Source organism: Myxine glutinosa, chromosome 11 (assembly GCF_964187855.1).
Source record: "Myxine glutinosa chromosome 11, kmMyxGlut1.1, whole genome shotgun sequence".
Taxonomy (NCBI): Eukaryota; Metazoa; Chordata; class Myxini; order Myxiniformes; family Myxinidae; genus Myxine; species Myxine glutinosa.
Window position 1 is genome coordinate 105438080 of NC_136271.1, and position 25063 is coordinate 105463142.

Sequence of the window (25063 nt, forward strand, 5' to 3'; positions counted from 1 at the left end):
TTGACATAAGTATTCATACCCTTTGCTATGACACTTGAAATTTAACTCAGGTGCCTACCATTTCTCTTGATCATCTTTGAGATGTTTCTACACCTTGATTGGAGTCCACCTGTGGTAAATTCAATTGATTGGACATGATTTGGAAAGGCACACACCTGTCTATATAAGGTCTCACAGCTGACAATGCATATCAGAGCAAAAACCAAGCCATGAGGTCGAAGGAACTGCCTGCAGAGCTCAGAGACAGGATTGTGTGGAGGCACAGATCTGGGGAAGCCTACAAAAAAAATTCTGCTGCATTAGTCAGGTTCACTATGTTAACAAATATAATTTCGTTCAAAATTTTGGTAGATTAGCAAAACTATACATTTTTGGAATATTCAGAGCATGAGGAATCCAAAAATTAATGTTTACATTTGCGTAGACACCTTTGCGAAAATGACACTCAGGACAGTGATGAAGATAGTCAGGTTCACTATGTTAACAAATATAATTTCGTTCAAAATTTTGGGATTAGCAAACCTGTACATTTTTGGAATCTTCAGAGCATGGAGAATCTGAAAATCAATGTTGGCATTTGCACAGACACCTGCATGGCCGCCATTTTGGATTTTGAAAATGGCCGCCATAAAATACATATTTTGCGCGATCTCGGCTTCTCGTCAACCTAGAGACTTAATTAAATATGCGAATCCTATGTTTTCTGGGTCAAGGAATCCAATAAAGGCCTCAAAATAGTGCTCAGGATTGTAGAAAAGCAACAAACAAAGGTAATTGCAAACCATTGTCTTTATATTTGTGATATAACTGTATTACATAATACATGATATTGCAAGTCCTTTGAAGTTATAGGTTGTTATAGGAAGTTATAGGTAGTATCAGATTGAACTATAAGTCCTACACACAGGATCTACGAGGTCTATACCGTTCAGGAATATGCTTTTACAGATCTTCATCACTGTCGTGAGTGTCATTTTCCCAAAGGTGTCTATGCAAATGTAAACATTAATTTTTGGATTCCTCATGCTCTGAATATTCCAAAAATGTATAGTTTTGCTAATCTACCAAAATTTTGAACGAAAAAACATAGTGAACCTGACTACATTGAAGGTTCCCAAGAGCACAGTGGCCTCTATAATTCTTAAAAGGAAGAAGTTTGGAACAACCAGGACTCTTCCTAGAGCTGGCCACCCGGCCAAACTGAGCAATCGGGGGAGAAGGGCCTTGGTAAGAGAGGTGACCAAGAACCCGATGGTAGAGAGTTTGCATATCAAACTCCATAAATGGAGTGATTTCATTTGGAACAACATATAATGAGAAGGCCGTTATTCTTTAACCAGAGCTGTAACTTCCTTGCTCCTCCAAAATGTCTTTTCGAGATTGTCATTGGATGTTGTGAGAAACCATCAGTGACGTTTGTAAGGGTTTTAAGGATGGCTTGGCCCTGCATATAACAAACTTGCTGTTTGAAGATGCAGTGACCTTAAGATGGTGTGACCTTTTTTAAGGTAGTAGGTTGTAGAGGGCAACCGCCTAGGGTCGTACTACCGTCCTGACTTAGGAGCATTAAAGTGGTGCCCGAACCATCTTACACTCTCCGTGTCTGGATTTCTGGTCTTACTTACTGTCTCACTCAAACTACAGCTACCGAAATAGCTTCAATCTCTCTTTTTCGCAAACAAATATCATATGCTTTTATTCTCTTTTATTTAAGGACAGGCCTCGATGAGGGCCTGGAGCCTCCAACATAAAAAAAACGGACATGTGGTGCTGCCTCTATCTTGTGCAGAGAATGGCGTATTCACTTTCTCCCGCAAGGAAGCCAAGGGTTGGTGTATCTTGCATTGTGTCGCATGGTGCGTGTGCACCTTTTTGGGGGGTGTTGCCAGGTTGATGGGAGGGAATGTCTTCGTATGAGGTATGTTATTATTGCCAAAATGACTGCTCAAGTGAGACTATCTATTCATTGTAATGTGACTCTGTTATGTTGTAAAAAAGCTTCTCGGAGTCAAAACAGATAGTGTTGAAAGTTGATCCTGCCAGTCTAGTGCAGCGAGCAAAGCTGCTTACCCCGTTCACAAACAGGAATGTGGTAATGTCTGTGTGCATCACCTCCTGCTCCCCACCGCACACCACTCCACTCCATAATTCCCTCTCTCTGGCACAAAACTGGTTTATATTTCCTTTATTACACTTTTACTCCATATCTTCATCCTCCATCTCGTATGATTCCATCAAATTAAAATTCGAACATTCCCATGGTCGATGAATGTCGAGTAAACACGCAGAATTGGCTCGGCAAGTACACAATGTTCCTCTTTCGAAAATGCAATACACCACGTCCCTTGTTCGAAAAATAATAAATGGGAACTGTGATGAGGTGAAGTAAGGGGGATCTGCAAATCAGCAACTGCATACGGTGATTTTGCATTGGACAATAGGGTGTGTGTTTGTGTTGGTGGTTGTTATCTCCATATGCATGTTTCAGAAGGTGAAACAGAGTCCTCCCAGGTCGTGAAGTATCCACCTCCGTTTCAGTAAGGGATCATGATTCATGGACAGGTTTGTGAAGTTTTCTTGTTCTAAAAGTTTTGTTCCGAGGGCTCTTTTGAGGATTGTCACCGAGGCTCAGACAGCTTCCAACTGCAGTTCTTTTGTCCTAATATTCCCAGGGATGTTTTTTAACTTCTCTTTAAGGTTATTTTTTTATCATTCTCGTTTCTCCAATAATCATTGGTAACATTTTGGTGGTCTTCAGCTTCCAGGATCTTTTCACTTCATTTTTGAATCTTGCTCTCAAAATCATAATGGTGCACCCAACTCACCTTCAGTGACAATATTGAGCAGGAACTGGTCGTCCTCAGTTTATCAACTCAATAACTGTATGCTGCTTTAACCACACCGGCAACATCATGCTGCTCTCTGCCATCTTGACTAACATACAACGAAGACATCTCGTAGCAGAATTATGAAACTTCACACCCAATGGAGGGAGCGCAGTGGGAGGGGGGGGATTTGGGGGGGGGGGGGGGGTTGGGAAGAACTAATGTGTAGACTGCACTTTGCTTCGTTAGAATATCTTTACCATTTCTTCTAGTTGTTTATTAAAACGAGTATTTGTTCATTTTCTTGATTTCTGCATTGTTTAGGCCAAAATCGCTGGGGATTGACACCACTATTACCAATGCCTTATTTTATTTTTTGTACCTCAGTACTATATCCGGTCGCAATGCTTTGTTTTCTATGTTCACGCTTGATGGGATCATTAGGTCATATGTGGGCATTACTTCCTTGATTGCTTTTGGTTCTTGTTTCCATGAGTTTTCTGGAACTGGGATATTGAGACTTTTGCAGATGTGCTAGTGGATTACTCAACATACTTTGTCATGCCTTTGGGTGTACAGCTGCTCTGACATGAGTTTTTTACACCCCGATAGGAGGTGGCTCGTACTTTCTGTTTCTACCTTGCAGAACCTGTAGTGTCCTTGGTCTTGGGCATTTATAATGATGAATTGTCCATCCCAGTTGAGCTGGCTTGCTTGTTAGGGTGTATCCATGTTCTTGCTCATTAATGAGGTTGCTCAGTGGGTCCAGCGCCACGCAAAACATGAGGGGTGAAAGGCTGTCTCCCTGGAAAATTCCTCGATGTATCTTCACTCCTGGTATTTCGATCTTTCCCTCTGAATGCTGTAATATCAATGTGGTATTCCAAAGCTCCATTGCTTTCTCTATCGGTTTGATTATTTGGGGGATGATATTGTACAAGTGCATGCATTTTATCATGTATGAATGTGGAACACCATCAAAAGATTTTTTGTAATCTATCCATGCTGCGGATAATTTTGTTTTTCTTGTGTTGCAATTTTCGAGTGTGGCCTTGTTTAGTAGGATGTGCTCTATCATTCCATAGCATCCTCTTTTACATCCCTTCTGTTCTGCCTTTAGGCCTCATTCTTGTGTTAGGTGATGGTATATCATTTCTGTGTTGATTCCCATCAGGAGTTTGTACGTTGTTGACAGACAGGTCTATCTATACCTGTGAGCTAGTTGGGTCTCTTCAGACATTGGGATGAATAAGGTGTTACCTACTGTGAGCCACTCATCCAAGGTCTCCTCCCATTGGATAAGTTTGTTGAATGCTTGAGTGTAGTGATTGTGGAGAGCATCTAATTGCTTTAACCAGAAGTTTGGAATTCCATCTGGGCTTTTAAAGTTTGGCATTTTTGTGAGTTATTCATCAATTATTCCTGGAAGCATTTCCTCGAGATGTTGATTCTTCTCTTATAAGTTTCAGAGATCCATTCCACATCCTTATTGTGTTATTTTATATTTTCATAAATTCCTTTACAGAATCCTTCCAATTTATCTTTTCATGAGGGGATGACACATTCTGCTTCCTTCCGTTTCCCTAGTTCTCAGTAGAATGTTTTCGGGTTGTTTTCAAACATCTGGCCTTGTTTTCTCTCCTGCTGTTACCCTCATTGTAGTTTTTTTAATTTCCTTGCTGTCATGTTTATTTTGAGTTTGTTTTCAGCAACCATTACCTCTTGGTCTTTGTCTTCGATTTCATTTTTTAAAAATGTTTTGGATTCTTCTCTTTAGCTTTGGGCTTTGATTTCCTCTTTGGAATTGCTATATTTGTCCTGTCTCCTTTCTGATTAGTATTCTGTCTCTCAAGTCTTTGCTTCCATGGTGGGGTTTGGTTCCTATTTTGTTGGGCCTGTTCTGTTCTTGTTGTGTTTTATTGCTTTTTTTTTTTCTTGAATGAGTAGTGCTGCTGCGAAACTCACTATGTTTACTTCTTTCAGGGGGGCTGATTTTGGTATCTTTTTTGGTGCTTTCTTCTGATTCTTTTTCTGATTTAATATTTTTTATTTATTTATTTATTTATTTATTTATTTATTATATTTATATTTATATTATTATATTTATTTATTTATTATTTATTTTATTTATTTTAATTTATTTTAATTTATTTTATTATATTTATATTTATATTATTATATTTATTTATTTATTATTTATTTTATTCTGATTCTCATTTTATATTTCTGATTTTTTTTTTGTTTATTCTTCTGATTAGTCCTGTCCTTCCTTCATCTGTTTTCTGGATGTGTTGTCATGAATCGATCTCCTTCACCGTCCATCTTCCATGCTTCATATGAAGAGCACATTTTATGTGGGAGGACGTCCTCCCCTCCCTCAGCATTCCAGTTCTCTTTGTTTATTTATTTGCTGTCCTGCTTTGGTCTTTCCTTCTTTGAGACAGGCAGCATTGTCCTAGCTTTTTGCCTTGATGCAGGGCTTTGCTTCTTTTTGGGGTAGGTGAAGCCATTAATCCTAGCAGGACACACCTTGGCTGTCTGGTGTGTCCACACAGCCACACTGCCTGGTGTGTTGACAGAGCTTTCTCTGACGGGCGCCTGTGACTCTTTGTTTGGAATTTTCCTTATTCTTGTTCTCCAACACACCCGCTCTGTCATGCATCTCACACGGGGCTTCCTTTGCACCCTTGTCGTTCCGCATCTCCACAATAGCAATGCCCCTACTCCTCGTGGCTTCCGAGGACTTGCTCAGGGCTTTTCGGGGGTAAAGGGGATGGGGGCAGGGGGGGGGGGGGGGGAAGCTCTCATCTGTTCTCACAAGCAGCACATGCACCTCGACAATCTCACTCATATACGCTTTCCTTTCGTCTTCCCGTGGGTGCCGCCTTGTGGACCATTCGTCCCAACTGAGATGGTAACCTCACCATGTCATTCAGGGCCTCACAGCTAACTCGAACAAACCTTGTTCACCGCACTTGCCTTCAACCCCATGTGACGACATCTGTCTGAGTGCTGCATGTCTCCACTTCACAAGCGTGCTGTGCTAACATCACATCGACAGTCTTGCATGAGCTTCTGCTCCATGTCTCGCTGCAACGGGACTTGAAACCTCTCAACTCCATATTTGATGCTTCCGCCCTCTCTCACTCCTTTCAAGATCTTTCAATCTTTCCTCGTCGAAATAAAGGCACCGAAATCGTCTTAGGTGGGTTCAAATGGGTATATCGTCGAGAGAGACTGGGAGGGAGAAACTTGGCATCCATGTTGCGATGCCGTGTGAGTGTGTGTGTGCGTGTGCATTTGTGTTTGCCTGTGTGTGTGCCTTTTTAAGTATCGAGTTGTGTTGAACTTGTTTGTTTACCCAGACCATCCACTTTCACTTGGAGGGCACTTGCTGCGTTGCCAGAAAGGATATGTGCGAAAGAACAGAACACATTGCACAGGTATGGAGAGCCTTTGTTCTTCAGAGCTACATCATTCAAATTTGTCAATTTGTGCCTCCAAAGCACGGGAGTTACAGACACTATACATTTATGTCTTGCGCAACAAAGCCCTCAGAACACAAAGAACACTGTTCTGATTCAGCAGCATCAACTGCCCTCTCTATATTAATAATAATAATAATAATAATAATAATATATATATATATATATATATATACAAACTTGGCATTTAATATGGAAGTTTTTTTTTTCTTGACTTGGGTTTACTTTCTGAACTCAGTATATCAATCTGGTGAGTTTATTTTACACTTCGGTGATGTCTTTGTTGACAGAACCATGTCACTGATTGTCTTTCGCAGCAAGAAGTCAATAACAGGATTATATCACAGGTGGCGTGACAAAATGTAAGGACAGTTACATTTGACGATTGGCTTCACAATCGGGTATATAGGGTTGTTGCGTTCTGTATTAGTGGAAAACAACTGCTGCACGTCTACAAAAGTTATTGCCGCTTCCTCTGGAGATGGTCCGTCAACTTGACAATGCTGTTTGTCATGGAGTGGTGGCTTTACGAAATTCTGGCATGAAACAGCGTGCTATTGCTCGGCAGTATGGCATCACTCAAGGTCAGGTGTCAAAGATCCTGAAACGAAATGCTCAGAGGGGTGTCCCTACTCCAATACCGAGGCCAGGACGTCCACGCAGAACCACAAGGAGAGATGATCGCCAGCTGCACCGGTTAGTCTGCAGTGGCCGTACCAAGTAAGTTAATCGGCTTAGGGCTGAGTGGCAGCAACTGACAAATGTGCCTGTATCCAGAAGGCTAGTCAACCAACGACTGGTTCAAGCAGGCTATCGTGCCAGGCGTCCCCTGAGAAAGCCACGCCTGACCAGACAACACAGCCAGCGCCGATTGCAGTGGGCCAGAGAGCACCGTCAATGGCAGCCAGGACACTGGAATCACGTGACCTTCAGTGACGAGTCTAGATTTCTGGTCTATCGTCAAGATGGCCGCATCCGAGTGCGCAGACAAGTGCATGAAGCCCACAACGAAGATTGTATAGTGCCAAGAGTCCAAGCTGGAGGTGGTGGGGTGACCTTTTGGGCTGCTTTTCATGCAGGGGGCAAAACTGACCTGGTTGTTCTGAATGGAAACCTGAACCAGTTCAAGTACAGGGTCATTCTGGAAGAAACATTGCTTCCATTTGTTCGTGCAGCCTTTCGAGGAAACTTTGTCTTCCAAGATGACAATGCACGGCCTCATCGTGCTCGCATGATCCAACACTTTCTTGCTGACCGTGGTGTAGAGCATATGGAGTGGCCTGCCATATCCCCGGATATGAATCCGATAGAGAACTTGTGGGCAGAATGAACGCGTCAAATCGACAACTTGGACCAGCAGCCTCCATCTGTGCGTGAATTGCAGCAGGCTATTGTAACTGCATGGCAAGCGATTCCTGTCCAAACCTTGGCAAATCTCGTGAACAGCATGCCTCGACGTGTACGTGCTCTCCTGAATGCTCGTGGGGGTTACACGAAGTACTGAACTGTAATTTTACTGTCCGTAATCCCAGTCATAATTTATCTTTTGTTTAAAAAAAATTTTTTTGGGCTAATGTGCAAAATAAAGAGATACTTCTGGAAAACGTACAGAAGTTTAACACAGTACTGTCCGTGAATTGAGTTCGATATCAGTTTACATCACTTTCAGGGATCAATTTATTTGCTTCAAAATGTCAAATGTGGTTTTTGTTTCTTTTAAAGGTCACATTAACAAAATCTAGAATAATTTCAACATAATTCCAATTAACTTTTGGTTCTAAGTCATCTTGAAAAGTAAGTTCACCCCCACAAAAAAAATATTCCATATTAAATGCCAAGTCTGTATATATATATATATATATATATATATATATATATATATATATATATATATATATATTGTTACAGATACGACTTTGATGGTATGGTGGGCCGAGCGGGATGGCCGCCGTATCCGTACAAGTTACCCGATTGTGCCCGAATGTTGACTAATCGCGCTACGCTGGCTCAATAGGAAAGAAAAAGAAGACACCCGGCTGGATTACAATCACACAATACGACACCAGGGATACGGTTCTCAAAGGTTGTTATTACAATTGCGGAAGGTTTAGATTACAGGGACAAGAGGGAAACATAGGAAGGTGGGCACTTAAACACACTTATATTATCCCCGGACAGACGACAGGTAAACGCGGGACAAGGCTCACTCACACGGGGTTTGATGGCCAGGAAAGCGGGTAGCGATCGCTCCAGGTGCACCTGGCTCAGGGACAGAATCACGTACGGTGGTGTCCAGAGATGCGTGAAGGTATCACAGCGCTTGTGGGTCGCGACTTTGGTCTCAAGCTGGGGAGGTCGCTCAGCGCTCGGGAGGGTGGCGTCTTTTCCTTCCAAGCTCGGGGCGCATCTGACGTCACGTCCGGCGCGGGGCCGCGTATATCCGGCGGGGAGTCACGCCCTCGCTCGTTAGCTCCGCCCCATATGGCATCGGCCCATGGCTTCTCATTGGGTGCGGGGGTTACCGGCTCCGCCCTTGACGAGGGGCCGACAGGGAGCCCCCTTCTGGGTAACCCCGTCGAGCACATGTTCAATGGCGGCCAACCGAGCCGGAGTGAGGACGCAAAGCCGCTGTTGTTGTGGTTGTTGTTGGAGCTTGAGATGATGGGAAGAGATGCGGGGAGGTATGGGAAGGTCCTAAACTCCTACTGGTGCCATATCATCACATTCTGGTGCAACGAAGAGTCATAATTAATGGAAACAAGTCCTTAACTGACATAGATTAAGAATAACTAGCAAGATGTCCTATAATTGTCTACGTGTGGTGCGGGGGACCTGGGCACGACATTTAATGGGGGAATGAAGGGGAAGATCGGCTCTAATGGGTGTTGTTTACAGACAATGGGACTAGGGAATGGGGTAAGGGGAGAGTTGGGGAGTATCGGAGAAGATAGGGGAATATTTACAAGCGGATATGGAGGTCAAATTCCATATTCGCAACATTGCACCCTTCTCTACCCTCGGGGCGTCCCGACCCGATAAATTTTTACCTACTTTAGTGTGGCACGCAATGTAGTTCCCTCTACTATTAACTCTACCCTGAGTGCGACAGTTTTATAGATATTCACAAATGAGTAAATATGTCCCCCTGCGACGTTGCACCCTTCTCCTCTCAGAAACACACCCACAGGATAACCGAATCCGGAAAGAATCCTCAAACTAAACATACAGCCGGTAGGGAGCATTATTTACAAGACTACGCTGATATTTACACTACGATCCAGGACCTGTCTTTGGAGGAACACATGCAGATGTTATGCATAGAGAGAGCGCGCTTGCCAACATCGATACACCAACCCACGAGTGCTCTGTGGCCGACGGCCTTTAATAACGTGCAGAGCACCCTTTCCCAGCATCAAAAGCACCACCCCACCACCAATCGGTGCAGTCACCATTGTTCAATGAAATAAAAATAAATTCGACAACCCCTAACCCTGCAGGTGTCTCTTGCTCTTCTTGTGGTGCACTTGGTGTTAATTATTAGTGGTTCACCTGTATGGCATAGGTGCCACGTTGACCCATAGGTCCATCCCCGGGTGGTGCTTGGCCGCAAACGAACTGCGGTCCATTGTGGGTGGCCACAAACATTGCGGTCCATATGGTGTACCGATCCAGGCAGCGAACAGCGAAAGTGCAGGCCCACAACTGCGTCGCCAGCACCTCTCTCTCCTCTCTCTCTACCCCAAAGCCAGATCCTCGGAGGTGGGAGACAAAAGAAGCAGACAAGTGAGTAAGGTGGTAAGGGCGCAAAAGTGCACGCAATACAAGATGATGCACACTGGGGGCACATGGGAACCAGGTGAGACAGGTACGTTCCTATCGTACGCCCCCCCCCCCACCAGGTAACCTACATGGCCCCTCCCTTACCCCTTACTGCATCCACACAACACTACACTACCCATAAACATCTACTTTACAAATCAACAACATCCCTACTGTCTTCCCCGTTCCTCCCATATACCAAATTCGTCTTTTCTCCCTCCTAACCAATCAAATTTGCCATTTTCAACTCTCATCAAAATTTGCCATCTCCAACTGCACATCAAAATTTGCCATCACCAATTCATCATCAGTCCCTCCTAGGGAGGGAGAGATGGAATCACCCCAATGTCTCATCCACGTCGTGATGCGTCTCACAAATCCACAGCAATTTCATTTCCTGCACAAAACAAAGAAAACACAGGTGTGGAGTCATCATCATCACCACAGGCAAGTGGCTGCGTATGGTGCGACAGGTTCATCAATCCTAACTATTTCCTAAATGACTTTAACAACTTTACACTACCCGGGGTCTTTCTCCGGCCAAACCATTGGCCCTCTTACGCTATGGGTTCTAAAAACCAATTCCCATTGGCCAAACTGTGGTGCTCTTCAATTTGGGGTCTCACTCCCCCGATTCATCTCCCGGTGCCCTCGTACAATTTCTGGGCTGCGACGTGTACCTCTCCCAGTGGGTCTACCCACCTGCACACCTCCACCACTGCAGTTGCCTCCGAGCTTACCTGCTCCTTACCCTAACCTAACTACCAGGGGAAGGCCCTCTGGCTCTCTCCCCACTCCGTGCCCTCTCTGGCACTGGGCTGCCCGATCCACACCCGGGATCCTCAGGCCCCATCCACAACTCTACCGGCTCCCAGAGCCCACCTGCGGCCTCACCTGGCCGACATCCTCACAGTGGTGGAGTGCCCAACCAACTACACACACTAACAGGCTACACGCCCAGCCATTTCCACAACACTAATGCACCCATTCACAACACCATTCTGCAACCGCACCACAAATGCCAATATCCAACCACAATTTACCTGCACCCTCTACCTAACACTTACACTACCCGCCCCGGGTACTCGTGAAAGGGGTCCACTCTTCCCCCATCCACACCTTCGCACCATGCACACCACTCCGTACCACTCACTCCAACTCTCTCCACACACCTGTACCTGCACACCTGTGCTCTCACACCTGGTGCCACCTGCACCCTTCTCTCCCCAGGCGCATTCGCGCTGATCCACAACACTCATTACTCACACACTGCTCCACACACCTGTCCAGTTGCACACCTGTGCAATCACACCTGTTCCATCCTCACACACACACGGCATCATCTCAGCTAACTACTCCCTTCGGACACTTGCGCTTCCCAGTCGTCCCTTTAAACTATTGCGCTCCCTCGTCATTATAATCCACACTAATCTGCCTGCGTCCCCACTACAGGTATCAGTCACTAACTAACCTTAACGTTACCTAAGGTCATCTTCGCTAGATCCCTACACACCATATCCTAACCCACCCGGGCTAGTTTTCACTGCCATACACCCCATAATCTAGTGCTCCTTTGCCCCCCTCATGGGAAGGGTGGCAGGGATGCCATCCCACCACATCGGGGGTCTCTCACTACCAATTTTGCACATCAAATTTCAACAAATCAAAAATTTGCCCAATCACTGCCCATCCTCTGCCAATCACTACTGCCAATCCTTTGCCAATCATCAAATTTTGTTTTTCTCTAATTTTGGGGCCAAAACACTAACCTCATCACCCAGTCTACTCACTAATACCTCTCGGTGCGCCAATCCCTGTCCAAAGCCCGGCTTCGTAAAGCCAAGCAATGGATGCTGGTTGTTTTGTGCCTGCGGCTGGATGCGTCCGGCATTCGGGGCAGGGACGGGGGCGTACCCGGGCCGAGATCCCACGCATCACCTCGGCGTGGAGCCATCCAATGTCCCGATCTCGACCTGCCGGCACGTCTCAACAAAACGTGGTCGCCATAACGACCCTTCCTATCGGGCTGCCAGCTCCGCCTAGTGGAGCCTGGACGCGGCCGTTCAAAGCGAGGCCCAGCACGCACCGAGGGCCTGCTTCGGCTAAAAGTCGCTCTAACCTCTAACCCGTGTAACGTCGATGCTTCACCTGGACGCTTACACCCCGCAGCCCGTTCCTTGCTCACACATCCAGCTGTGCCCATGCTCCTCGTACCCTTCCTTACACACCCAGGTACACCCATTCCACTCACAGCCTTGGACACACACCTGACCACCGAACACTTTGGCACACATTCGTTGCTCGCACACCTCACCAATACACCTCTTCGCGCCCCCTCCTCGGTCACCTCCTCTGTGACAATCACAGGTGTGCTCTCATTCGCACACCCAACCACGTGCCTCACCACCAACTCCAGCGTGCATTCCCACTCACGCTCTACCATTCCAGGTGTGCATCCTTCCATCCCAGGTGTACATCCTCGCTCACCTGTCACAACTAACTCACGCTCCTTGTCACTCTCACTACTTTCACCTCCATTCTTGACAGCGCACTCACCCTTACTCTTGACAGCGCAGTCTTTCCCCATGCACCTGTCCGTCACACACCTTTCTCGCGCACACTCTCCCGTTACACCCTCTGTAACACTCACCACAGGTGGACACTCTTCCTTACTTCTGACAGCGCACTCTTTCCTCATGCACCTGTCCGTCACACACCTTCCTCGCGCACACTCTCCCGTTACACCCTCTGTAACACTCACCACAGGTGGACACTCTTCCTTACTTCCGACAGCGCACTCTTTCCTCATGCACCTGTCCGTCACACACCTTCCTCGCGCACACTCTCCCGTTACACCCTCTGTAACACTCACCACAGGTGGACACTCTTCCTTACTTCTGACAGCGCACTCTTTCCTCATGCACCTGTCCGTCACACACCTTCCTCGCGCACACTCTCCCGTTACACCCTCTGTAACACTCACCACAGCGCGCTTCCATGTGCTCCCTCGCACACACGCTACGACCGACTCACTCTCGCCAGCACCCTCACTCCTTGGCACGCACTTTTTCCTCACACACCCCAGAGTCGGACTTTCTTGCACACCTGCATTTTCGCACACCAGACCTGTCGCACACTTCACCAACGGCCTCTCACGAACACCCGGGTCTATCTCGACCCCCAAGCCTCTTAAATCACCTGGCGCATCATACGCACGACCATATTGGTCACCACTTACACCGGGTCCTCTTTCTCTTCGCTTCTCCTCCATCACCTGCGAATCCCTCATCCGGTTAATGAGCACATCATCACGATCCGAACACAGACTTTGGACCAATTCTTTTACTTCCTCCTTTATCTCTTTCTTATCCTCTCTCCGTCGCTTCTTAATTTCGCTCACCCCTTCTTCCACTTCCTCTAATTTGTGCTTCACCTCCTTCATCTCTTCGTGCGCCCCTTTAAGTTCTTCCTCTAACTCCACTTTATTTTTTTCTATGTGCTCCCGCACCTCCCGCTCTTTAACCTCCATTACCTCTACCACCTTGTCCATTTTCCTCGTCAGGTCCTCATGTACCGTCTGGCACTCTTTTTTAATTACCCCTACGTCCTTTTTCATCTCCTTCTGTGTCGATTTTAAACCCTCTATTACCGCTGTGTTCTTCTTTACCTGGTCCCCCAACTCCTTTTGTCCCACTGTCAGTTGTTCTACTCCCAGCGTCAACTCCTCTATACCACCTTGCAATTTTACAGTCCCCTTTCTCACCTCTTTCTCCATGCGCTCCTTACAGTGCCTCACCTCCTCGCGCACTCCTCCGACCTCCTCACTCACTCCTCTTCTGATCTCCTCTCCCATCACTTGCATCTCCTGCCCAGATGCCACCCTCATCTGCTCCATTTCCTCCCTGTGAGCATCCAGTTTGGTTTCTACCCCCATTCTGACCCCCTCTATCTGCTGCTCCATTTGTTTAACTTCCCTTTCCGCTTGGTCCCTCATGTCCCTCAATTTGCCTTCCATACTGTTTTCTAACCCCTCTAACCCTTTTTGCATCCCTTCCATTTGATTCTCTTGAGCGGCCATTCTGTTTTCTACCCCCATTAACCCATTTCTCACCTCTTTTATCCCGTTGTCTAACCCCTCAAAATTATTGTCTAACTTCCCAAATTTCTTGTCTAACTCCTCAAAATTATTGTCTAACTTCCCAAATTTCTTGTCTAACTCCTCAAAATTATTGTCTAACTTCCCAAATTTCTTGTCTAACCCCTCACCAGTACCCCTCGCTTCGTCCCTCATTACCCCCATTTGGCCCTCTATTCGTTCCATAAGGGCCCTCATTTGCAACATAAAAAGGTTCGGATCCACCAGGGGCGCTGCCACGGTCACGGGCGCGGTGACCAGCGAGGCGCCATTTTGCGCGTCTGCTACCCTCGCTGCTTCGCTCTCCTCACGTCCCTCAATTTGGTCCTGGACCGACCCTGCCTCACTCTCCCCTACCGGACCCCAGCCGTCTTGATCCGCCATAGCGCGACTTGCAAAATTCGAGTTTCGTAAAACAAAACAAATTTCGGCCGCTCCAAATTTTGACCAAATTTTTTTTTTCCTCTATTCGTTTTTTTTTTTCCTTCAAAATTTGGTCGGGCCTCGAATCTCACTCCCGACACCAATTGTTACAGTACTAACACAATTGGTGTCCAAAATTTGGGCTAAATAAATTTAGTCCCAGGTTCGAATCCCATCTCCTGACTACCAATTGTTACAGATACGACTTTGATGGTATGGTGGGCCGAGCGGGATGGCCGCCGTATCCGTACAAGTTACCCGATTGTGCCCGAATGTTGACTAATCGCGCTACGCTGGCTCAATAGGAAAGAAAAAGAAGACACCCGGCTGGATTACAATCACACAATACGACACCAGGGATACGGTTCTCAAAGGTTGTTATTACAATTGCGGAAGGTTTAGATTACAGGGACAAGAGGGAAACATAGGAAGGTGGGCACTTAAACACACTTATATTATCCCCGGACAGACGACAGGTAAACGCGGGACAAGGCTCACTCACACGGGGTTTGATGGCCAGGAAAGCGGGTAGCGATCGCTCCAGGTGCACCTGGCTCAGGGACAGAATCACGTACGGTGGTGTCCAGAGATGCGTGAAGGTATCACAGCGCTTGTGGGTCGCGACTTTGGTCTCAAGCTGGGGAGGTCGCTCAGCGCTCGGGAGGGTGGCGTCTTTTCCTTCCAAGCTCGGGGCGCATCTGACGTCACGTCCGGCGCGGGGCCGCGTATATCCGGCGGGGAGTCACGCCCTCGCTCGTTAGCTCCGCCCCATATGGCATCGGCCCATGGCTTCTCATTGGGTGCGGGGGTTACCGGCTCCGCCCTTGACGAGGGGCCGACAGGGAGCCCCCTTCTGGGTAACCCCGTCGAGCACATGTTCAATGGCGGCCAACCGAGCCGGAGTGAGGACGCAAAGCCGCTGTTGTTGTGGTTGTTGTTGGAGCTTGAGATGATGGGAAGAGATGCGGGGAGGTATGGGAAGGTCCTAAACTCCTACTGGTGCCATATCATCACATTCTGGTGCAACGAAGAGTCATAATTAATGGAAACAAGTCCTTAACTGACATAGATTAAGAATAACTAGCAAGATGTCCTATAATTGTCTACGTGTGGTGCGGGGGACCTGGGCACGACATTTAATGGGGGAATGAAGGGGAAGATCGGCTCTAATGGGTGTTGTTTACAGACAATGGGACTAGGGAATGGGGTAAGGGGAGAGTTGGGGAGTATCGGAGAAGATAGGGGAATATTTACAAGCGGATATGGAGGTCAAATTCCATATTCGCAACAATATATAAAATAATAATACCTTGTTACATTGATAAAACACCAAACAAAGCAGTCCAAAGACTGAAATTCGTATGGTTTACATTGTAAAATATAAAATAACAGTAAAATAACAATAATTACATCTACATTGCATCAAGATAAAAACAATACCATTAAAACAAGACCAAAAGTCTAACATCGGCGTAGCCGGGCTTGTTTGATACTTTAGTTTGAGAGGATGGTATGACCTGGGTGGGGATACCAGTTAGCAAATAATGTAAGTATTAAATTGTTTTTGCATCGAGACACTGGTTTATTCTATGTTTTGAGTCAACAATGAACCAACCATACACCACTTCAATCTATAAACTTTGCAATAGCGACAAAGGGATTTAAATGTTACCATTATATTTCCTATATTACCAGTATTAACGCTATTATTCTTACGAAAACTTCCTCATTCACGGCAGGTTCATAATTGTCATCAAAATCTAAACAGTATTTGTAGAATTTCAATAAAAGCCACATCACTGTTCATATCGGTAAATATTATTCCATCATGTTTGGAAGAACTCGAAAATTGGAAAACTTGGAAAAATTGGATAAACAATAGAGCCTATTTTACTCCCAGGGGTCCCAGGAATACCCACCCAAAATATCGTTGCGATCGGTTGAGCCGTTTTTGCGGTACCTTCGAACGGACAGACGGACATTTGGTGAATTTATAGTAAGATGATAATAATAATGTAATAATAATCGGTTTATTCCAAAAAGACTTTCACAGTTTTTGTTTATTTGTTTATTTATTTTCTGAATTTTGAAAATGCGAGGGAACTTATGAACATGAAATAATTTTGAAAATCTTAGTTGGTACTTCACATGTCATTTCTATCCCGTGCTTGCAGATATCGATGAGTGCAGCTTTGCCGATGCATGTGCAGGGAAAACTTGCACAAATCATCCCGGAAGTTACCGATGTAGCTGCACATTAGGTCACGTCTGGGACTCATTAAACAAACGGTGCATCTGTAAGTTTATCTTCTCTTTCTCCTCGTACACTTCTGACGTGGTTGCATCGCGATGCTTTTCATTGGATTCTTTGTGAAGTTATGTGCGTCCGTACTTTGACCTTCGAGAAGGTAAGGATGAACGCCTTGGGGTAACAGCTGGTTTGGCTATCCGTTCCTTGGAAAGATTTTAATCGCCAGGAACGCGACAATAATAATACCTTGTACCATTGATAAAACACCAAACAAATGGTGTTTGTTTGATAAAACACAAAACAAAACCAAAGAAAAACACCAAAATCTTTCTGTTCCAGATGATGGTGTTTCACCCAAAGTCACAGCTCCTTGCTTCCTCTCGGTGGAGAGCGAACGGTGCACCATGGCCATGTCAGTCAACCTTACACGACAAATGTGTTGCTGCGGTGTCGGCAAAGCTTGGGGAGCACCGTGCGTCCGCTGTCCTCCACCTGGCTACGGTGAAATTTATTTCTTATGTCTGGCACTGCAACACACTCAAACTTTACATTTCATTGAGAGATGTTTATTTCACAGTAATTGAGAAGCACTGGGGATGAAAACACGCATTCCTCAATCCTCAGGCCATATTTTGACATGCTCACATTCGGCCTAATGTGCTTGTATGAAACTTTTGCAAGGTAATCGGAAATAGAGTCGTTTTGGCATTCTCAATATCATTATTGACCTGGCACTTCGTTAAAGGAAGGAATGTTCTCACATTGTTTTCATTCTCTGGCAAACTTCCTGCCATAATTTCTGCCTCACTGTTTTCTTCAGATTTCTGGCTCATAAGTTGGAGGTCGACATTGCTGGCTACCGATAGCCAAGGTTGCCCATAATGCAGTTTGTTTAAAAACTTGTGTTTTTTGTCTACCTGTTTAATGCATAATTGACCAAAATTCATTTACAAGTTTAGTCCTGCTTGAACCACCTTTAGAGGCCATTTTTCCCCGCAGAGCAGGGGTTGGCCTTTTTTCGGGCACTGTGGTCCCCTTTTTGAAGCCATGTTTTATGGCCGGATGCACTTCCTGCCACCAACCCTGTTAGTCGCCTCTTGCGACACACAAGGAATTACCTGCTTGTTGTCTAATTATTGAGGTTGAGCTAAGCTACTGATAGAGTGCCCCATAAATAAGTGTGAGTCTTTAGGGTTTGGCCAGGGTACTAGCAATGGATGCCACTTTTGCTGAGTTCAGGTATGGTGAGTGTGCCAAACACCATTGAATGAATGTCGAGGGGGCCTTCGTCCCACAGTGGACTGGAATATGCTGACTTACAGTAATCAGAAGGTAACTTTTAATGTTAACTGTGGGTTTATATTTTTTCAGACAACTTTTTCAAGACTTGTCCTGGAGGTATGGGACACCACCTCCTCTCAGAAGACACGAACAGGAAGGTGCAGTCTGTGGTACCAGAGTTGGTGAATCGTAAGCATGAATCACAACCTTCTTCTATGGTGCTGCAGAACAACCGGACCTCTCTACCACAGAGAGAGAGGCCAAGCCTGGTGGAGGGCCTTACAATGTTGAGAGAAACACCGGACCTGCCTCAGACTTCACACAAAGACAAATCTGGACAACCTCATATCACTTTGACATCAGAAAGACCCAATCAGCTTCAAATGCATACTCTACAAAGAGAGAGACAAAGTGAGCCACAGATCCTTCCACCATTGAGAGAAAGACCTAGCCCATCACAACCCTCTTTACTACAAGACAAGCTTGAACAGGCAAGAACTCCTTCACCACAATGGGTGGAAACCTCACATGCTCATTACTCTGCACCAGGGAAGGATACACCTGATGAGCCTCAAACAGGTCCACTACGAAGGGAGGACAATACGCTTGGTAAGTAGTTTGAACAAGCCTGACCGTGACTCGGGTTTCTCCCCTCGATCATGCTAGAATCAAAAGATTCGATTGTCATAACCCATTTTAATCCCAAAAACCTTTTGATTGTATTATTTACCTATGTTTGAGATAAGTGAGGCAATATTTTCAAATATTTATCATTTCCATAAAGGGTTCATTTAAAGTATTACATATGCATGTGGAGTTGGGTTGGAAGGGTAAAGAGAGGTGTGGGGAAGGACAAATTGAGAAGCTTTAAATTGAGAAAAAGAAGAGTACGAAGAATTATAGGAGGAAGAAAGGGGATTAGGTAGTATGGGGGTGGGAGGAGATGCTGGGAGTAAGGGGATAGTGAGATACAGGCATGTATGGAGAATATATGGGAGTAAGGGGGTGATCCAAAATTCCGCCATAGTGTATGCAATAAATATATATACCTCAAATCAATATTTATTGGATGTTATCCAGTTTACCCCGTGCCTCACCATCCTCTATATAACGATACTAGCATGAGGAGGTGGAGTTGAAGCAGTAATGAAACAGTTGTATAGATTTGGTATGGGCGGAGAGGAGATGAGGGAGAGAATGAACGAGGAAGAATGGGAGACCCACACGTAGTTGTATGGTTTTGTATCTTTTGCATATTTTAATCATTTAAATCTGGACAAGTCCTGACAGTGGGTCATTTGTTCCCTTCTCTTTCCCCTATTTCCTTCTTTCTTCATACCCTGGGATTTATGTGCAGTACACACCGGTATTAAATCCCTAGTGATACCATAGGTCATAGATGCATATAAGCGTACCCTCGATGTACGAGATGGCCAGGTTGTGATTGTTTTCTTGTTCAGCAATTTCAAAAGGGTCATCAAAGGGTCATCAGCATTCACAAATGGCACAATTTCTCCCACCCCACCCTTCTGGCCCCCTTCCTCTCCTTTCCCAGTATGCTCTATTCCTCTTCCATCCTGTCAATCCCCTCTTAACTTGATAACTCCTCGACTCCGTACTAACCCTTCCACACCTTCCTCATTTTTTTCCGACGTATCCCTACCATTTTTGCTTACAAGTTTTACTTGAATTGCTAGTCTCACTATTAAATGAAGGGAAACCAACTTACCTTGCATTTATTTATTTATGGCCATCTATTTATTTTGTAAGCAATTGTGACCACAACTACCTCCCCCCACCCCCACACCACTTTCTCCATTTGTTCCATACACATCCCTCCTCACCTTTTATTGCAAGCTCCTCCCAAACTTTTCCCTTCCCTCCACACTCCTCTCATACTCCCTTAACCGCTATCTCTCCCGTCATCCACCCTTCTTGTTGCTGTATTCTCTACCTTTTCTCAATATATTTTTTAACAACTCTGCCTCCAAATGCAACAAACTGTCTATTGGCTTGGATGAAACAAACTAAGAAGCCCGCTGGGAAGGGGATGAAACATCATCTGAGAGTGGAACTGGTCTTGCTTGATTACTACTAGATTAGCAGGGTAGATCGATCTAGTTACTTTTTTGGTTGGATGCACCTTTTTCCCAACCATCCCAATTTTATATCATAAATCTACATAAAACACATGTACCGTGTGCAATGCCATTAGCAGTTATTAACCTGGAAATATCAACACCCAATCATGTCTCGCACTCGCAATTGGAAGGAATAACCAATCAGCTCACCTGATCAATTACCTAAGGTGGCTAAGATTTCAATTAATTAACCCTCATGCTCTTAAAGCCAAAGGCAACACAAGGTAAGCCATTTGCTGTTTCAAACCCTACTTGAGTTTTTCTACAGATGCAGACATTAATAAGTAGCACATGCATGAGAATCCCAATGCTACACATGCCCTTCAGCTGCCGGACCAGTTTCATCACTTGTTGGCGAGTCATCAGCAACAGAGGAGACAGAAACGCGTACCAGTGAGGCTTCCAAGCATGTACCACGTGCAATGCGAATAGCAGTTAATATACAAATAACAAGACCCAATCACACCTCTCCCATAATTGCAGGGAATAACAAATCAGCGCTCACCTAATCAATTATTCTAGTTGACTTTCTCAGTGCACATATTATGTACAACTTATCCCAGATGTGTCCCTAGTACAGGTGTAAATCGAACGTACTTGAACATATTATGGTCCATACTACTCTCATCACATCATAGCTATGGATCGATCCTCCTCCTTTCCATGTGACAATATATTGTGATGGATCTCGCTGCTCTCAAATAACTCCGAAAGTCCGAGGCGTCTATTAAAAAGACCACGGACGCTGTCTATAACACTCACTTCTGGTTGGATCTTCATGCCCAGGGTAGGCTTACCATACCTGCTAGATGATTGAAGCAGATGGGAAATTGTACTGGCGGCTGTGCAACGAATGTTAATTGGCCGAACAAACCAGCAGTACGCGCCACACCCCATCATATATCAGAGTCCAATCAACTCTGTGTCAATGGCCCTCAGGCACACTATGTCGTGATCAAACTGGGCTGGACAAGTTTAGACAGTTTCAAGCTTTTATTCATAATTAGAGTCCCTGTATAAAGAGAGTTGTGTCAACTCAAATTTGGACGCCATTTTGTGTCTAAGTGTGTCGGATTAGATATACATGTACATTCGCGATATGGGGTGATATATTCTAAACCTGCTAAAAAAAAATTTACTACACATATTTAGTCTTATTATTACATACAGGTGATATTTGTTTTGTCAAAAACTCAGCTATTGCCGTGAAAAAGAGCTGTGTGGTGATATTAAAAGTGGTATGGCAATACATATTACAAGCCAACACTGCATATAAGAGCTAACATTATAAGTAAGACAAACCAATGCTGTCGTTCTCTGAATTTTAATAACTTTTAGAAAGGAGTGTGGGCATATCCAATATTTTTTAAAGGGTGCCGAGAGCAATTCCGGTGTAGGATTTCCAGCCGACATATAGTCTAACACACTTAAAACAAATTCTGTACGTGGTATTGCCATATTTCTGACTTTTTATTATTTTGTTATTTTTTTATTATTTATAATTTTTATTTTATTATTTTTATATATTTTTATATTTATATATTTATATATATTTTTTATATATATTTATATTTTTTATATATTTTATAAAATTATATAATATTTTATATATTTTTTATATAATATATTATTATTTTAATATATATAATATATATATAATATATATATATATATATATATAATATATATATATATTATATATATATAATAATATATATAATATATATATAATAATATATATAATAATATATATTATATATATATATATATTATATATTATTATATAATTATATATTATATATAATATATATATATATATATAATTATATTATATATAATTATAATTATAATTATATTATAATTATATTATAATATTATTATATATTATAATATAATATATAATATATAATATATATATAATATAATATATAATATATAATATATATAATATATATTATATATATATTATATATATTATATTACAATTATATATATATAATTATATATTATATATATATTAATATTATATATATATTATTATATTATATATTATATATATATATATATATTATATAATAATAATATATATATTATTATATATATAATAATATATATATAATAATATATATAATATATATAATATATATATTATATATATTATAATAATATATATAATATATATAATATAAATATAATATATTTTATAATATATTATTTTATATAATATATATTTATATTTATATATTTATATTTATATTTATATTTATATATATTTATATATTTATATATATATATATTTCTGACTTTATTATTTTTATTATTATTCTGACATATTTCTTTTCCATATTTCTGACTTTATCACTTGGAAATCTATACATCTTATATTTCCCAGATTGGTTTGAACAACCAAAAGCAGAACAACCAGTCATTTTGTTTGGCAATAAACAACATTCCCGTACCAAGCTGACGTTCACGCACGGTGAAGTTAGACACAAAATGGCGCCACGAAATCACGTGACCAGAAATCTCGGGTCAGCGCATGGCGCAACTCTCTTTATACAGGGACTCTATTCATAATGACAGGCAAACAAGTATTTATAGTTGCAGGCAAGCAAACAGGCAAGTATTTACAACAAGTACAACATTCCCATTACCTCTGTGCGGCTTACCTGCCCTCGGAATTCTTCGTCAATCACTTAGCACTTTAACTAATGGATCCAGACACGCGAATAAGTTAAAGATTTGAGGAGGGGTAAGAAGAGGCAGAGGTGAGAAAGAAGTCGTTGGGGTTGGTGTTGCGGGTGTTGGGGTAAAAATGAATAATTGTCATCTCTGGACCAATCAGAGACCGCCATGGCGGAAAAGCATGTTGGGTAAATGCATCATGTGATATAGTTGAGCCAGGCCAAAGGAAATATCTATCTATAATTCCAGTAATCTCTGTCTGTACGTTTGTTTGTCTGTGACCGCTGTTTCTCGACAACCACGGGTCCGATATACTTTTAACTTGCCAGGTATATTGCTGGGGACCCGAGGATGTGCCTTTTCAAGGTTTCATATTAATCGGACAATTACTTACCGAGCTATGTCCAAAAAACGATTCAACCAATCAGAGAGCAGCGAACGATCGCGTGTGCCGAACGTGGCGGGCACACTCTGCCTCGGATGGCACATTTGAGAGCGTATTCATTTATTTCACGTTTGCAAACTATGTTGGCGTTAAACTATGTTTTACAACTAATAAAAACGAATTTGCGATTCATTCGCTTTCCTGCGCGTTTGTGCACGCGATGGCGATTTCTTTACCAAACTCCGGAAGCCGTTCGCTTTGGACCAAACCATTGCATGTAAATAGAGGGGGGGGGATTGTCACCACTCGCAAGCCGTTCGCTTTGGACCAAACCATTTCATGTAAATAGAGGGGGGGGATATAATTTTAGATATAGATATAGTACGGGCATGCCCTAGTGCTTATAAAGCGCGGTGTTACGCACGCTGTTTGTAAACAAGGAGGAAGCGGCCAACGTGGTAATTTGCAAGAGTCTTTATTCAAGAGCTCACTGTAACACTGAACTCTCAGGGCTGCGCGCCCCGTGTATATCGTGAGGCCACGCCTCTCTCCCGGGCGTGGCCCACCCCCACTCAGTGTGCGGGGTGATGTCACCACGTCAGTGCTTTCGTGTCCGCCACACGCGCCCCCCCAGAATCCCCGCGCACCTGAAGGGCCAGTTTGCGGGGCAAACGGATGACCCGGCCGAAGCGCCCCCTGGCGACTGGCGGCGTCTGGGATGCAGGGATGCCATCTGGGATGCCTCCGGCTGCTGGGATGCCTCCGCCAGACCGGGGGGCGGCGTGGCGGCGGGGCTGGGCGGTGCCGGGGGTCCGCCCGCAGGGGGGCGGCCCCGACGCGGGGGTCGGGCCACTGGTGGTGGATGGTCCACGTCGAGGTGGGCCGGCTTGAGGCGGTCCACAGAAACGCGGTCAGGAGTACCGCCGATGTCCAGGGTGAAGTGCTTCACCCCGGTCTCCAGCACGCGGAAAGGCCCGTCGTACGGGGGCCGCAGTGGTGTCCGGTGGGCATCGTGGCGGACGAAGACGTACTCCGCCGTGCGAAGCTCCGGGGCGACGTGCGTCGGTGGGTGCCCGTGGCGTGCCGTTGGCACCAGGGCGAACCTCTGGGCGGTCTCCTGCAGAGCGGAGCGCTGCTGTGCCACGGACCATGGTGCCGTGGAGTCGGGGAGGAACTCGCCCGGCACCCGCAGCGGTTGCCCGAAGACCAACTCCGCCGCGGATGCGCGCAGGTCCTCCTTGGGCGCCGTCCGGAGGCCCAGCAGGACCCAGGGGAGCCTGTCGGCCCAGCCGCTGTCGCGGAGGGTGGCCCGGAGCGTGGCCTTCAATGAGCGGTGAAATCGCTCACACAGGCCGTTAGCCTGGGGGTGGTAGGCCATGGTTCGGTGCAGCCGGACCCCGAGCCCCTGCGCGACCGCCCCCCAGAGCTCCGAGGTGAACTGGGGGCCGCGGTCGGACGAGATGTCTGAGGGGGCGCCGAACCGGGCGACCCAGGTGGCGATGAAAGCCTGCGCGACGTCCGCCGCCGTCGTCGACGCCAAGGGCATGGCCTACGGCCACCGGGTGGTGCGGTCCACCATGGTGAGGACGTGGGTGAAACCCCGCGAGGGGGGCAGAGGTCCCACCATGTCCAT

The 25063-nt window shown here is 44.8% G+C and overlaps 1 protein-coding gene across 1 annotated transcript in view; it reads left to right on the plus strand.

Annotated features, from left to right (window-relative positions):
- Positions 1-25063, plus strand: part of LOC137437041 (latent-transforming growth factor beta-binding protein 2) — a 95332-nt gene that overhangs the window by 21525 nt on the left and 48744 nt on the right. The window contains exons 9-12 of the mRNA XM_068131360.2: positions 6191-6268; positions 16862-16984; positions 17278-17439; positions 18310-18828. Coding sequence (XP_067987461.1) covers positions 6191-6268; positions 16862-16984; positions 17278-17439; positions 18310-18828 — 882 coding nt within the window. The remainder of the gene's footprint in view (positions 1-6190; positions 6269-16861; positions 16985-17277; positions 17440-18309; positions 18829-25063) is intronic.